Source organism: Neolamprologus brichardi, chromosome 5 (assembly GCF_056152115.1).
Source record: "Neolamprologus brichardi isolate AB-2024 chromosome 5, ASM5615211v1, whole genome shotgun sequence".
Taxonomy (NCBI): domain Eukaryota; kingdom Metazoa; phylum Chordata; class Actinopteri; order Cichliformes; family Cichlidae; genus Neolamprologus; species Neolamprologus brichardi.
This window is the reverse complement of record NC_142108.1, coordinates 32,930,848-32,946,828: the sequence shown is the minus strand read 5'-3', so window position 1 is coordinate 32,946,828 and position 15,981 is coordinate 32,930,848. Positions and strand designations below refer to the sequence as shown.

Here is a 15,981-nt window from a genome sequence, read left to right as displayed (position 1 = left end):
TCGATTGGAGAAAAAGAGTCTAAATGAATATCAATGGTACTGAAAGTAGCTGTAGATAATGTTACATCTATGAGATAATTATGAGCATTTTTTTCTTTAATGGTTAAAATTTTACTTGTGAAGAAGTTCATGAAGTCATTACTAGTACTTTTTAAAAAAATGGTTGGCTCTGACTTTTTGTCAGCCTGGCTACAGTGCTGAAGAGAAACCTGGGGTTGTTCTTATTTTCTTCAATCAGTGATGAGTAGTAAGCTGTTCTGGCTTTGCAGAGGGTTTTCTTATAAATCAGCAAACTATTTCTCCAGGCTAAATGATGATCTTCTAAATTTGTGACACGCCATTTCCTCGCCAGCTTACGAGTCATCTGCTTTAGGCTACATGTATTGAAGGACATAACAGTGGGTGGATTATATTCTTAAACTTAGTTACAGCGCTTTCAGAAAGACATCTACTGTGATAAAGTCCACTCTCCACTGCTGTGTAATCAATTATTGTAAAAGTAAATGTTATCAGGAAATGATCAGACAGGAGAGGGTTTTCAGGAAACACTGTTAAATGTTCAGTTTCTATGCCATATGTTAAAACAAGATCTAGAGTGTGATTAAAGTGGTGGGTGGGTTCTTTTACATTTTGAGAGAAACCAATTGAGTCTAACAACAGATTAAATGCCATGTTGAGGCTGTCATTTTTAGCATCTACATGAATGTTGAAATCACCCACAATAATTATTTTATCTGAGCTCAGAACTAAATCAGATATAAAGTCTGAGAAATCAGACAGAAACTCTGTGTAAGGCCCAGGTGGACGATAAATGATAACAAGTAAGACTGGTTTCTGAGTTTCACAGCTGGGGTGGACAATGTTAAGCATCAGGCTTTCAAATGAATTAAAAGTCTGTCTTGGTCTTTAGTTGATTAATAGGCTGGTGTGTAAAATTGCTGCCACACCGCCCCCTCGACCTGTGCTTCGAGATTTCTGGTAGTTAGAATGACTCGGGGGTGTTGATTCATTTAAACTAACAGAATCATCCTGCTGCAACCAGGTTTCTGTAAGGCAGAGTAAATCAATTTGTTGATCAATTATTAAGTCATGTACTAACAGAGACTTGGAGGAGAGAGACCTAATATTTAATAATCCACATTTCACTGTTTTACTCTTTGGTTCAGATGTGGATACTGTATTGTTCTTTCTTTGTGATTGTTTATTTTATTTTTTTTTTATTTGTAACAATTTTTAGTTTGTCTTTTTTTTTTTTTTTTTTTACTGTTTTTGTCTGTTTAAGAGCTGACACAGTCTCTAAAGAGATGGGAGTTTGAAACTTCCAGAGAGAAGGGAAATGATTCCTTAATGAGACAGAGCTCAGATGTGCAATGGGTGTCATCTTACTTTTTAGTTTCTGCCCTCAAACATTTGCTACAAGACATAAAAAATAAATAAGTAATATAATCAGACCATGTATCATGTGTAACACTGATATAATAGCTGAATGTAATGATACCTGTAAGAATTCTTATATACAAACAAAATCAGTTATGAGTTGAATTAAGATTAAAGTTAGAGTATTTTATCGCACACCACTTCTTTTTTCACCCGAGTAACATTTTATTTCATCTTTTGTTTCTGTGCAGACATCATTCTTTGCATTCACTCTGAGCATGTGTTCACATTTTTGAACTGCAACAATTATTGGAATCATCTAATGATTAAAATACCACTCACCATTCAAACGGATGTAGATTTCCGTATGTGTTTGATGGTGGATTTTCTCCTGTTTGACAACACAGCGATAGTGGTCATCCTTTTTCACAGTAGTATTGAGGCTGATGTAGAAGCGGTTTCCTATTTCAGAGACATGTGGCTGATCAGAAGGAATGATCTGATTGTTACTGTCCCACCACTCGACTGTAGGTTTGGGGGAAGCACCCTTAACATCACACTTAAGGAGCGCCCAATTGTTTGTGTGATTGAGAATTGTAACAAAAGGTTCTGCTGCACCTGTGAAAACATGATAGACAGATTAATCAAGAGATCAATCGACAATATAAAAATATATTTTAATGCAGACTTCTCTTAAAAATATAACTAGAGGTTACTGTAAATTTGAACCAAGACACTGAGAGGGATGAGATAGTGTTGAGCATTTGTAAGCTATATGGTAGTTGTGCAATTAAGACAATGTCTGATCTATAACAGATTCACAGTTACTGAACTGATTATGAATGAATCCTAATTAAGTAATCCTTAATATTTACAAAGCATACAAAAAATAAAATAAAATAAAATGTTTGTTCGGACTGTTTATAAAGATAATCTGCAGATATTTTATATGGTTCTAACCATAAGATGGTAAAAGTATTGTTCAGTATTTACCTATCAGTTCATATATACACACAAGGACGTAAAGATTAGCGACGTAAACTAAGAGAACTCACCATTAATTCGGACCTTTAATATGGGCTCTGAAAGGGAAAAAACACACATGTTAGAGGTGATTGTGTTATCATCAAGTTGGCAGTTAAATAAAACAAGAGAAAAGAAACCCAGACATGTTAACTTGCTATATACAGTTTTCATAATCCTAAACTAAAAGAGAAGGCACAGTCACAGATTAAATAAATGTCCTGATACATTTAAACAAGAGGCTAGTTTATGGTCACGAATGTGTCATAATCACACAGTCAGAAAACACTTTGAACAGTTGTGTATCTGATATTTCGGAAGACATGAACAATTATTTATTTTATTTTGTTTACTAAAGACTCCATGGACACCTCAGATTTCTGATAAGTAGACAGGCGCAGGACCAGCATGCACATGGAAGGTCTCAGTTTTGTTCACTGAATATTAATGCAGTTGTGCTGTAGGAGTGAGGCCCTGCCAGATGTGCATGCTGACCATTTCATCTGTAAATAATCAGCTGGTTTATAACAGCACTCACCAACAACAAGCTCAATGTGGAATGTTCTGATTTCTGGCTTCAGTTTTGGAAATTTACATAAATAGGTTCCGTTGTCCTCCAACCTAGTTTTTTTTATTCTTATAGACGCGTTGCCATGCTTTAACTCTTCTGGAAAATGTGAGACTCGATCTTTGAACTCCTCGTCTTGACCTGAGAGGCCATTATTGTAATATTTGCCATCATCATACAGGAACACATTCTTTTGTGGAACTGTTCCTTCTATCTTCCAGTCAAACAGCATTGACTCAATGTTCTCATTGGTGCTGAGGGAGCAGGGTAAAATGACACCATCATCTTCTTTCACCGTCACTCTGGTCACAGGTGTCCCTGAAAGACAAAACATGAATTAAACAGTGATGAGGATAGAAGGAAAAGTCAGATATGAGGCAGGGGCAGCCAATCAGAAGAAAGTTCACCCTTGATTTTTATCAGTCATGATCATTCTTTTTACCCTTACAAAAATCATATTTTTTTAGTTTACTTCCTCTTCATATTTTCCTGTTGTCATCACAGTCCCACCTGTAGCCCCACAGTTTGTATGACTGGTTTAAATGGAGGCTGAAGGAGCTGAAGAGCTTGTTTCAGAGAGGATGAGCTCGGAGGCTGCACCAAGGCCCAGACTGAGATAAACAAGGATTATTGTGAACTGTAAATCATGCTAAACTGTTCCAGTCGTGTCCAAGAATAATGTATGGAGCTGGAAATGAGTACAATAGCTCATCTTTACTTCATGTACTTCATGAGCTGTTACAGTAATGCTCCTCCATCCTACCAGCACACAGCTCCACCTCAGTAACAATCATACTGTGACCAAACTGTATTTATTTTTTTTGTAAACAAAAATATCAGATCATTCATGATTCATTTTCTAATCTAAAAAAGTCTGATTCCTCAGCTTTACAACTGTAATAATGATCTATAACAGTTTCAGCTGAGAGCAGCCCTGACATATCTGTGAGTTACTGCTTATTTTTCTCTGCTCTGACTTTCTTTCTTACTGTTTTTGGCTACGATCACAAAGTTCAGTATAAATAATAATAACGGATTGGATTTATATAGCGCTTTACAATGCCACTATTCATTCACACACTGGTGGAGGCAGCTATAGTTGTAGCAGATTGACAGAGGCGAGGCTGCCATATCGCCACACCAGTAGGCAGCAGGGTAAAGTGTCTTGCCCAAGGACACAACGACCAGGACAGAGAGGACGGGGATCGAACCGGCGACCATCCGGTTACAGATACGCTTCCCAACCCCCTGAGCCACGGTCGCCCAAATGTGACCTCTCCATCTTCCTGATTTGTTTTTGGAGTGGGTTCATGAAGCTCACTCTTCAGACAACCTGGTGAGATTTACTCTGTACTCATATTTTATATATATACATATATTTTTAGCATGTGACTGCAGCATTTGTGTTGTTGTTGGACTTCTGATCTGAAAAAACAATTAATATGGGTTTAAGTTCAATAATTTAGGACCTTTACCAACACAATGTACCGGAGTTAAATGTCACATTCTCTCTCTATTTCTTTCACCTACACACACTGTCAAAGGTAATAAGATAATGAAGCATTAACACAAAAAAGGAAGGAAAAAGAGGTTGGTTGCTGAGCTTCCACTGAATACAAAGGGAGAGACAGTAAACTGGAAGCTATGTCATAACTTCACTTTACAGGCTGAATCATAGTTCAGAATTAAACATCCTTCTGTGATGTGTGCATTTTATTTAATTTGTGTTTTTGTGTCTTTCTGTTGTGATCCCACTTAGAACGGGATGTTTTTTGTGAGTCTGCTCTTGGTATGTTTTATGCGCATGCAATACTTTTACAGAATATTCTGTATAGCATTTCCTACTGTTTTGGATTGCTGCACCAATAATAAACATAGATGTGTATAAATCCAGCATATTTCTCCACTAATTTTGATTAAATATTTTAATCATTTGACAGCCATAAATGCTACGCTTTTCATTCAGGGATGACAGTTTTTGGACAGCACCATGGACAATAACCACAGTCAGAGGTAGGCATTACATCATGAGTGCATATTTTCAGTGATAAGAATGTTTCAGTCCTTTGCGAAAACACATAGTACACAAACATCTGAAATTCATATTTCAGGCATACTTACATAATTTAAAATGCTGCTAAGGACTCTATAAGACACTGAAAAATCAGTGTTGCATCATCGAGGTCAGAAGACAAAGAGTGAGGTCCATTACAGAAGACTCTCTGCATATTTGTTTCTGCTAATATGACTGCATTCACTTGCTGTGGTTATTTTACACAAACGACAGATCAATGTCAGGAAGTACAGGAAATATATTTCCCAGTATTCCTCTCTGCCAACAAAACACTCCGGAAAAAACTCTATTTTAATGAATGCACTGAGAAGCACTGAGGAAATATTTTAAGAGCTAAAGTTCAGTTCATAAATGTGTACTTCATAAAATGTATGCCATCACACAATACAACAATGACTTTAATATATAGTGGAACTCTTATAATAGTTCCACTTTACCATGACTCTAGTAATATGAGTATATTGTGCAGATAGAAAATATAGAAAATATCCTTTGATATTCATTTGCTGAAGGAGATGAAACTTTTGCTTTTGTTTACAGTTATTTTTAAATCAAATATCTAAACCATTCAACACAAAGTTACAAAGCCGTTACTCGTTGTTGTTGCTATTCACGGTGCAGCAGTATTTCTCAATTTTTATCAAACACTACTTCTACATTAAATTTTATTCTAGAAGCAGCACATAGTGAGGATAGGAAGGTCAGTTGCGTTAAGACATTTAATTGGCCAATCAAGAGTCACTATCGAAAGTGCAAAAGTCAGTGGTGGAAGGGGCGGCAGTAGCCAGAAATGCACCTGAAACTTTGCATATACAGGGAGACCAAAGAGTTAAAAACAAATTAGGGTTTTTTTATGATTCAAAATATTGAAACCAAGAACAATTAAATATTGTAATTTGCTGCATGATTTAAGAAGGAGATAAGCACACCACGAAGAAGTCCACAATCAGACACACACATGCAGCGCAGTAACAAACACGCGACTCCTTCACATTAAAACTCCTCCAAATGGAATCATAAGTATTTGATCATAAAGAACAAAGAAAATAGTTTCGTTTCATTGTTGAAGATGCTGCACATTAATCTGCCGTCTTATTATTTTACTCTAAAACGCGGCTGCGTTAACAGCTGATGTCACAGGTGTACATGCCGCAGTCATCCACCCACTAACGCAGCAGCCTGAGCAGCGTTAAAGCTCCATCCGCTGCTGTGAAACGTGACTGCGCCTGCACACATGATCGGTCTAAATCAATGAGTTTCTTACCGGATTCAGCAGCAAACGTCAGTCCGGATAAATTTAGGAAACAGAAGCTCAGAATCAGAAGTGGTAGAAGCTCCATGTCTGCAGAAACCCTCAAACGTTCAGACGATACAGGATCTCTTTAATAAAACGGAGCTCGGAGCCACTCCTCGTCCCGCACTGACGCGCTCCAAAACACTTTGAGTTTCTGTTCTCTTAAAGCAGTAAACCATAACTGCACTTCCGGTGGCTTTGTGACAGACATAGAGAAAGGCTGACGGGAGAAAGATTCATGAAGGACATGACCTGTTTCCTGGGTGCTACAGCTGACCTGCGGTAATGAGAATGAGGGGAAAAAAGAAAAGAAAAGAAAAATAAATGCTCATGGCTTACCATTTAAATCAAATCTTAACTTCCACCTGAAGTGCTAACCACCGTCCCACCGTGCTTAACTTTATGTTTCAAATTTCTTTTTCATTGCATGAAAATAAAATTAGTCAAAAACTGCATTTCCTCTAGCAGAGACAGTTGAGCTGCTTCAGGCATCTAATGCCTCTTGTATGTATGCCCTTTAGAGAGGAGGCCCAGACCAGACCCAGGACATGCTGGAGAGTTGAGGAGCTGGACGAGGTGGCTGTCGGGAAAGATCTCCTTAGGTTGCTGTCCCCACAACCCAAACCTGGATAAAAGGCACAGGATGGATGGAAGATGGATTATTTTTAGGGTGAAATTTGGATGAATTCATCCATCTATCAATCCATCTTCTTAACTGCTTGTTCATTTCAGGTACACTGGGGGGCTTGAGCCAGTCTTGGCTGTCACAGGGTGAGAGGTGAAGTTGACACAAACGGGTCACCAGTCTATCATAGAATTTGTTGATTAATTGATCATTTTTTTGGTATATGGTCACTTCTGGCTTGAACAATCACTCAAAGAAAAAAAACAAATAAACAAACATTTAGTTTCAGTGGAAAACCAGTGGGTGTTTTCACAGTAACGACATCCATCTTTTAAATCCATCATTTTATATCCATCCATTTTTAAAACAGGCTTCTGAGGGTGAGGAATGCAACCTTCAGAGCTGGGGATGAGGTGAGCCTAAGAACAGCAAAGGCCAAACCTGTCACGTGGCAACAGAGAGGTGAAAAGGCAGTACTCCGGGAGGATTTCACAGAGGTTCATGGACAGCAGAGATACTCGGAAGCTGTGGCACAGACTACAAGCCCACTCCACAGACTGCTGTCGGTTACACCTCTCTACCAAATGAGCTAAACGAATTCTTCGCTTGCTCTGAGGCGCAGAACTACACCTCTTCACAAAAGACTCCCCAATCTTATATAAGATTGTTGTAGCGTTTGACCCAATAAACATACGCTGGAGTGACTATTTTGACAGCAGAACTTTTATTTGGAGTTTGTGGTTTCATTCACAGCCACTCCCACTCTCTTTGTGCTGTCACGTCCGCTCCCCCTCCGACTGTCACTGCCAACATAAAAAGACACACAATCAATGTCAGATCCCAGCACACCTGTTGACCCCGCCCCTGCGCCGCCCCGGGAGCTCACTGTGTCACCCCTCCTCTGCAGCTGGCCAGAGACCACACCCACGCCACAATTGTATTTTATACAAGACTTATTTTATTTTATTTTTATCTTATTATATTTACAGTACTGTGCAAAGGTTTTAGGCAGGTGTGAAAAATCGCTGTAAACAAAGAAAGCTTTCAGAAATATAAATGATTGTTTATTGGTCCCAAATGTATTCTGCAGCAGAAATAATGCCAAACATACTGCAAAAGTCATCATCATCATCGTCTATTTATATAGCACTTTAAAAACACACAAGGCTGACCAAAGTGCTGAACAATAGAAACATAATAGATACCATAAGAATAATAAATATGATAAAATAATAAACATAGCGAAAACAATAAAATACAAGTCAGTCAACCACTGAGTCAAAAGCCAGTGAATAAAAATGCGTTTTCAATCTGGATTTAAAAACCAGCACTGATGTCGATTCCCTAATTTGAAGAGGATTATTCCAAAGCTTAGGAGCCACGATAGAGAGCGCTCGGTCTCCTCTCAGTTTCAGCCGTGATTTGGGGACTGAGAGCAACAGCTGCTCAGCTGACCGGAGCGAACGAGTGGGGACATCGGGCTTCAGCAAATCAGACAGATACGCAGGTGCTAGACCATTTAAAGATTTAAAAACCAATAAAAGAACTTTAAAATGAATCCTAAATTCAATTGGAAGCCAGTGCAAAAGTCATAGGCAAAGATAGTCAATAACTATCTTCAGCGTAACAAAGAACTATAAGTACTGGAAGTGATGGTGTGGCCCCCACAGAGCCCTGATGTCAACATCATCGAGTGTGTCTGGGATTACATGAAGAGACAGAAAGATGTGAGGAAGCCGACATCCACAGACGATCTGTGGTTAGTTCTCTGAGATGTTTGGAACAACCCACAATCAGAGTTTCTTCAAAAACTGTGTGCAAGTGTACCTAGAAGAAGGCAAAGAGTGGTCACACCAAATATTGATTTAGATTTCCTTGTAAAACAAAGGGGGGCCTAGCACAAAAGTTTGGGAACCACTGTTTTACTGTAACACTGAGGGCTGAGGGAGAACTGCAATTTCAAATTCCTGTGTATGATCTGTACATATGGACCACGTTGACAATACATTTGACAATAAAGCTGACTTAAATGAAAGCAGTTTGCAGTGGCAAAGAAAAACTCTCTTTTAATAGTAAGAAACCTCTGGCAGCACCAGACTCAGCTGTCCTTCATCCTCCCGAATCTCTCTCATTCAGAACAAAGCTGAAATAAACATAACAGATAAATCTGGGTCCATATTTCTGTCTGCATGTAGGAATGTACAATTACCCACCTGCGGATCATAGTACACACAGTGAGGTTTTCATGTATCTGAATGCTGGAAATGACATGTTTTACATTCTGATGGCATCAGATCCCCCACTCAGGAAGTGAATCTAGTGAAAGGAGGAGAGTGAAATTTACATTTCTTTTAAACATAAACTGAGTGTTTGAAAGGTGAGACTAATCAATTTAAAATTAAACATGAGATTACGACTAGTCTGAGAATTCACAACTGAATTTTATCTCAAAGTCAGACACAGGAACGATACTACAACCCAGGCTATGAAGTCATTAAACAAAAGAAAAAAAGATTTCAGCTCCACTCTCACTTTAAACGACAGACTTCCTGTCAGGAAATTAGATTTCACAACAAGCTGGACGTCATCCAGAAGGCCAGACTTCCAAGAACTGACAGCCTTTGGAATAATGACCGTATGTCAGGAGCTGTACTGATCCATGCACTCACACCATATTATCTTCATGATGCAGCATCTCTGCTATCAAGGAAACTGCAGGCATTCATGAGAACTGATGACAGTAACAGGAAGAAGTAAGAGGAGTTTATGACTTGTTTTCTTTTTGCACCACTAATCATTTTCACTTTTCATGTGAGCAGCATGAAGGAAAATGTGGGACAATTAGTTATTCTGCTTTGTCATCTACTGTTCAGAAACCCTGATTAAAATCAGAGTTAAACCAGTGACTTAGAAGCTTATCACACAACAATCATCCAGAAGGCCAGACTTCCAAGAATCAGATTCATGAAGGCAGAAGAGCAGAGAAAGAATCAAGTGAGAGTAAAAAAAACAAGCTTCATAAAGAATGAAACCCTGGCTTTGCACTGTTGTGCGTTCATACTCATATATTCGTATTTGGTTTGAAAAGACGAGCTCTATAATGAACTCTCTATAGGCTCCTCTGGGTATTGTCATTCATTCATTTATCTATCTTTATTATTTACATGAGTACATGTGTAATATAACCCACCCCAGCACAAGGAGGGAGGCCTCACAACCAAAGACCAAGAGCCCCACAGAACCACAGGCAGCCAGAGGCCCGACCCAGGAGCTGAGAACTGCACCTGGGATGTTGATGCAGTAATGATGATACACTGCTGAAGACATCAAGTTTAAAGCTAACCCTCAAAACTTCACCAACTTCACATTTTTTCTTTGTTATTCAAGAAAAACTGCAGCAGCTGTTGAAAAAGTTTCTCTTATACTTTAGAATGAAAAGGAAAAGTAGAGTTTAATCTAAACTTTAAGGATCTGTAGGATCAACATTTGCTTTCTTATGTTAGGATTGTATATTTAAAGTAGGGTGACATTAAACTGATGGTGTGATTACATGAAAAAAAAGGTTGCGAGTACAAACTTGGTGACTGACAGTCTTTCATAGAGCAGAAAAACAGCTCAGATGAGTATTTTGTTTCTCTTCGGTTTTGTCTTTAGAGATTTTGTGTATGACAGAGTAACTGTGTACAAGAGCGCAGAGCTCAGCCTCTCAGGATTAAACCACAATAAATTTCTTTGTGTTAATTTCTCAGCAGATTGATGAAATCCAAACTGACAGCATCAGTACAGGGAAAAGTTTTAATCTGCAGTAAATTCATGTGATGTAATTTGTTCTGTAGATATTCTAAAACTAATTATTCATTAATTATGAAGAAATTCTTTCAAACATATACTGATTGTATCAGTATATGTTTGAAACTAATGACTAGATGGAAATGTAAAAGTACAAACAAGAATAGAGCACTTCACTCTCGCACCGCAGGCCTACTCGTTGTTCCTAGAGTATTTAAAAGAAGAAATATTCTCCTCGTCAGGTGCCAACAGGAGACATTAAGTAGTATCAAATGCTATCATTACTAACAATCTTTGCATTGTCGTTGCTCAACTAATCTTTTACTAGGAAAAATCAGTAATAACAGTGTTTGGGTCACAGTGCAGTCTCACACTACAGCAGTGCTCAGTCCTGTTCTATCATGTATGTTTGCAGATCAAGAAACAAAAAATTAAACACATGAAAAACTTCAAACCAGGAAGAAAAGAGAGAAATGATTTAAAAGATAAGTTTCAATTATATTCTATGTGTTTCTGAAGAAAAACCTCAAACCCACACAGTAAGCCAGAGTGCACCCTCAGGCTGATCTTCAGACACATCAAACACATAAACAGGAAGAGTTGCACTTTTTTGTGCCGCTGCAAGTGTGAACACAGCACTGAGGAAATGAAACATTAACACAGCTTCAGAGGTAAAACCTCTACAGTCCGATTAGTCGTTGCACTTTCTGAAGAAAAATCAGTAATCAGTGTTTGGGTCACAGTGCAGTCACACACTGCAGCAGTGCCCAGTCCTGCTTCATCAGGTATGAAGGAAAGAGACAGAGACAGCTGTTGCCACATCAACAGTTTAGTGATTAAAACAAAGACCTGACCTAAACTCTAAAGAAGCAGAAACTCACCCTTAGAGAGAGAAACATGTGGTTACAGCAGGATTTACAATCAGTGATATTAGGAAATCCAAAATTATAAAACAACAATATCCAGATCAATAAGGAGAGATCATTTCGAAGAACCAAACACAAATTATTGAGACAGAATTCAGTTATTTCTGGTGATTAAGCTTCAATGAGCCATCGTGGCAGAATGGAAGCCCAACAGAGATTAGTTATAGTTTCTGAAATCAATGAGCAGACAGACAAGCAAAGTAAAATAAAAGTACATCGAATGTTATTTATTCAGAACCTTTGAAGATAAACAAAGTACTTAACAACAAAATGCTTGAACATAAAATAAAAGTTAACCAAAAGCAAGTTTAAAAAGATGGATTTTAAGTCAAGTTAAGATACCTTTATTACTCCCATGCGTGGGTTGTTTTTAAGGCTGCCGACCTTTGCCAGCGCCATCTTACCCTCCTGACCATACATACATTACACAAACATCACATGGCGAAGACAGGTCAGAGAGGTATAACAATGAAAAACGCACAACATGAGGAAAGACAAGAAAAAATAGCTCGCTCAGACTGAGCTCCAACAGGGAGATCAGTTTGAGAACAGAAAAAACACCTCAGCACATCTCACAACATAGAAGACATAAGCTTCGAAGGCATTTGGAGGGGGTGAGTGTAGGTCTGTGTCAGTGTACATGTATATCTGTGAGTGTGTGTTTGTTCCGTGTTCAACCGAGCGAAAGTGTCCCTTCACCCGATTAGACAAAAGTCAACAGTCTTCGGTCGACGCGGGTGGCCTTGAATGAGGAGGGAGAAAGTCACAACACAGTCTTCTTATCTGATGGAGAATTGTTATTCCCGTCAGCTTTTGCCTTGAGCATCCAGCTGGCGTCAGGGGGGACGCATGAGATGAAGATGGTAGCTGTAAAAGCTGCTTCCAATTTTACAGTTGTCTAATGTCCGTCACTGGTCACAAGTTTCTCGTTGGAGAGCTGTGAGCCTCTCCACGATGTTATCCATCCATGCCGAGATGTTATCCAGTTTGCTCATAGCGCATGAGTGTTCATGACAGCCGTGAGCCTCTCCGAGAGGTTGTCAGATGTTGTCCAATGTCAGATGTTGTCAGTCAGTCTCAGTACTTACAACAGCCGCAAGCTACTCCAAGATGTCATCCGTGCTGCACCTGATGAGCCCATTCTGAGAAGCCACAGCTCGCTCCATCGTTCCAATCAACATAGCGGGCAGCCTTGTGAGGATTTGAACAGCCATTTCCGCTTTCTTTATCCTTTGATAAGCCAGGGCCAAGCCAGCGCTGATCAGCAAGAACCCTGTTATCATGGGTCCGAAAAGGTGTCTTCAATGTCTTGTCACGGGCCCTCCCGAACCCAGGCTTCTCGTCGAGGGTGTCAATTGCATTCAGGGACCAGTTGATCAAATCCATAATTCTTTAGTCTTTTAGAGAACAAGTCTGGGAGACTCTCTTAGGGTTAGAGAATAAGCAAGACTATACAAAAGATATGAGAAGCCAAGCAGGAACGATAAAGGAGAGGGGAGAAGGAGAAAGTGCGACCGCCTCCGTCAAGAGCCAAGAGCAGAGAGGTGGTAAGGTGTTTTTGGAAAGAGTCCACTGAGTCGACAGACTTCAAGCTCAGAGAGAAAGATTTCCAGGGTCTGGGGGCCACTGTGGCATAAGATCTGCTTTCATTAGTTTGTGTGATACACAGATCACATGACCTCAGGTACCTGGGGACGTCCAGATGTATGTGTAATACACATACACTATTATATTTGTAAATATATTTATTGTTATAATCCTCAGATTTACCCATTCTTATACTTTGTTTCTTCTTACGTTATTAAGTTGTATTTTGCTTGTGAAGCTTGTACACAAGAATTTCACTCGCATGTGCTGTACCAGTTTACCTGCACATGTGATGTGACAATAAAAGTGACTTGATTTGATTTAAATAGAACCTCAAGCATCAGGCAACAGTATTTAAAAAACACAAACCTCACACTGACGCTGATCCTGAGCTCCAACAATGTAAAACAAGCTGGTCCTGTTTCAGCTCCCGACTGACCTCATTTCTAACTGTCACTTATCTCTTTTCAATCTCTAACTCCCCCATCTTTGTTTTTATGAGCTCAACCTGCTTCATCTGTCTGTCTCACCAAAAGAGAGAGAGAAAAAGTAGTAAATTCAAAGCAGCAAGTGTGTTTATTAGTTGTGTACAAACTATGAATATTAATGAATATTAAAATGATTGTGCCGATATACATATCAGCTTTAAAGTTAATGATGTTCCTTTGGTGTCCTCTAGTGTCTGTTGCTGCTTTGTGCTGCCTGGTGTCAGATTAGTGCTCCTGAATGCTCCTGAATGCTCTAACGGTTTTGTTTTAGGTCCTTACAAATACATAAGGCAGGTAGCTCAGGTGGTAGAGCAGGTCAGCTGCTGATTGGATGGTTAGTGGTTTGATCCCTGGCTCCCCCCGAATACAACAGATACAAGATAATAACCCCAGTTTGCTCTCCGATGCATCCGTGTGAATGTTAACTAAACAGCACTACAGTAGAAGAAAGTGCTTGTATGATTGGGTGAACGAGGCATGTTGTAGACAGCGCTTTGAGTACTCCTGGAGAGTAGAAAAGCGCTGTATAAGAATCAGTCCATTTACCATAAGGCCAGCCGAAGAAGAAGTTAGTCACAAAACACTGAGCCATTAGTAAATCCAGCAGATTTTTAACATCCAAAGAAGGATTTCTGCTGCTGGAGACGTTAATCTCTCCCTAAATGTTCTTTTTCTAAAAACATTTCACAGACTGTTCTTGTTTATTTGACCTCCATAGAAAATGGGGTTAGGACATGTGGTAGCAGTGTAAGATGTGCATTTTGTAGTCCATTTCCTGCATATTGTAGTTTCAACACTGCAGACATCCATCATCTTATTTAACAGAGACGAGCGTAAGGTTGGTCCAGTTCTCAGCACACAGCTCTTCTGTTTCCTAAGTCCTTATCTACTCTCCTACTCACTTTTCCTTGACCTCCATGAAAACATCATCGAGGTCAAATAAAACATACATATAATTTACAGTATTTTATATATAAATGTAACTGTTCACTGGTTAGGGTTAGAGTTAGGGTGTGGAGGCAGGACGTCACAGTACAAGCATACTCCCAACCTATTAACATTATAAGATTGTGTTTACATTATTATACATAATATATCTTTTATTTGTTATGTTTACAAACAACAAGAAGTCACAAACAAGCAGAGACCACAGCCCGGTGCATGTAAGTTTAAACAAGGAAGGTTTATTTAGCAAATAAACATTATTTTTTCACATGTGCAAAGCTCCACAGCGGAAGCACAGACTCGTCTCATAGAGTGGCCATCATAACAAAGCACTTCATTTTTACTCGTTGATTTAAGCTGCTCTTTATATTTTTGTCCACCAGATGTCACCAAAGAGTAGTAAACCCTTTTTACAAGCTTCAGTGCTTCAGAAAGCTTCATCTGGCCTTCACTACCAGGTGGTATAAGTTAGACATGAACCATGATGTTGATGCTGTGAATACAATATTTAACTTCCTCAAGCTGAAAAACAGCTGGTTGCACTTTTGATTCATACTAGATGAGAGGAGAAGTTTCCCCACATGTGGAGACAAGTTCGGAAAGATGTTTCCGCTCTTTGGATCTGCCGTCATGTGTGAACAAACATTCTCTGTGACGACATTTAACGAATCCACTGATCCTCCCTCAGTGATGATGTTTGTTGTCGTTCATATTTGAACATGCAAATGCACACAGTGAAAAAAATATGTGAAAAAAAGTTTCATGCATGTTCCTTCAGCACAGTGTTGTTTCCTGACTGACGGCTCCTTCTACCTCACATTCATACTGATGTTAAATAGAGGTGGGAATCACCATACATCCCACGATACGATATTATCACAATACTTAACGCACGATACGATATTATTGCAATTTTTTAAAAATATTTTGCGATATTCAGATTCTGTACATAAAGGTAAACTTTATCAATATTCATTTTCTCTAATATCAAAGTCTCACACTCAGTCTTTCTCTCATTTCAGTTTTATTGTTGACAAACTGAACGGTTTGTATTACAATCTAGTCCAACTTAACTGAATCAACCATCTGGTACAATTATAGCTATTCTGAACTATGCAGTTTATGAAAACTATGCAGCCCCTTCAGCAACTGAAGAATTTGAAAGTAAATTAAAACAAAATATAATTTTACATTAAATAAAAAAGTTTTAAACTTAATTAAAATAAAACATGTCTTAAATTAAAATAAGTAAACTGTCATGTTTATTGCTGCCATAAAAAGGTTG

The 15,981-nt window shown here is 38.8% G+C and overlaps 1 protein-coding gene across 3 annotated transcripts in view; it reads right to left on the bottom strand.

Annotated features, from left to right (window-relative positions):
* The window catches only part of LOC102798221 (putative selection and upkeep of intraepithelial T-cells protein 1 homolog), a 30,323-nt gene extending 23,874 nt beyond the window's left edge, over window positions 1-6,449 (bottom strand). The window contains exons 1-4 of one of the 3 annotated variants that reach the window (XM_006809534.3): window positions 6,307-6,449; window positions 2,939-3,286; window positions 2,433-2,459; window positions 1,720-1,995 (exon numbers count right to left, since the gene is read on the bottom strand). In XM_006809534.3, coding sequence (XP_006809597.2) covers window positions 1,720-1,995; window positions 2,433-2,459; window positions 2,939-3,286; window positions 6,307-6,382 — 727 coding nt within the window. In that variant the 5' untranslated portion in view covers window positions 6,383-6,449. Of the gene's footprint in view, window positions 1-1,696; window positions 1,996-2,432; window positions 2,460-2,938; window positions 3,287-6,306 lie in introns of those variants that run through there. The other 2 variants (XM_087841114.1, XM_087841111.1) reach the window with 2 other exon arrangements.
* Between the last annotated feature and the right edge of the window lie 9,532 nt (window positions 6,450-15,981).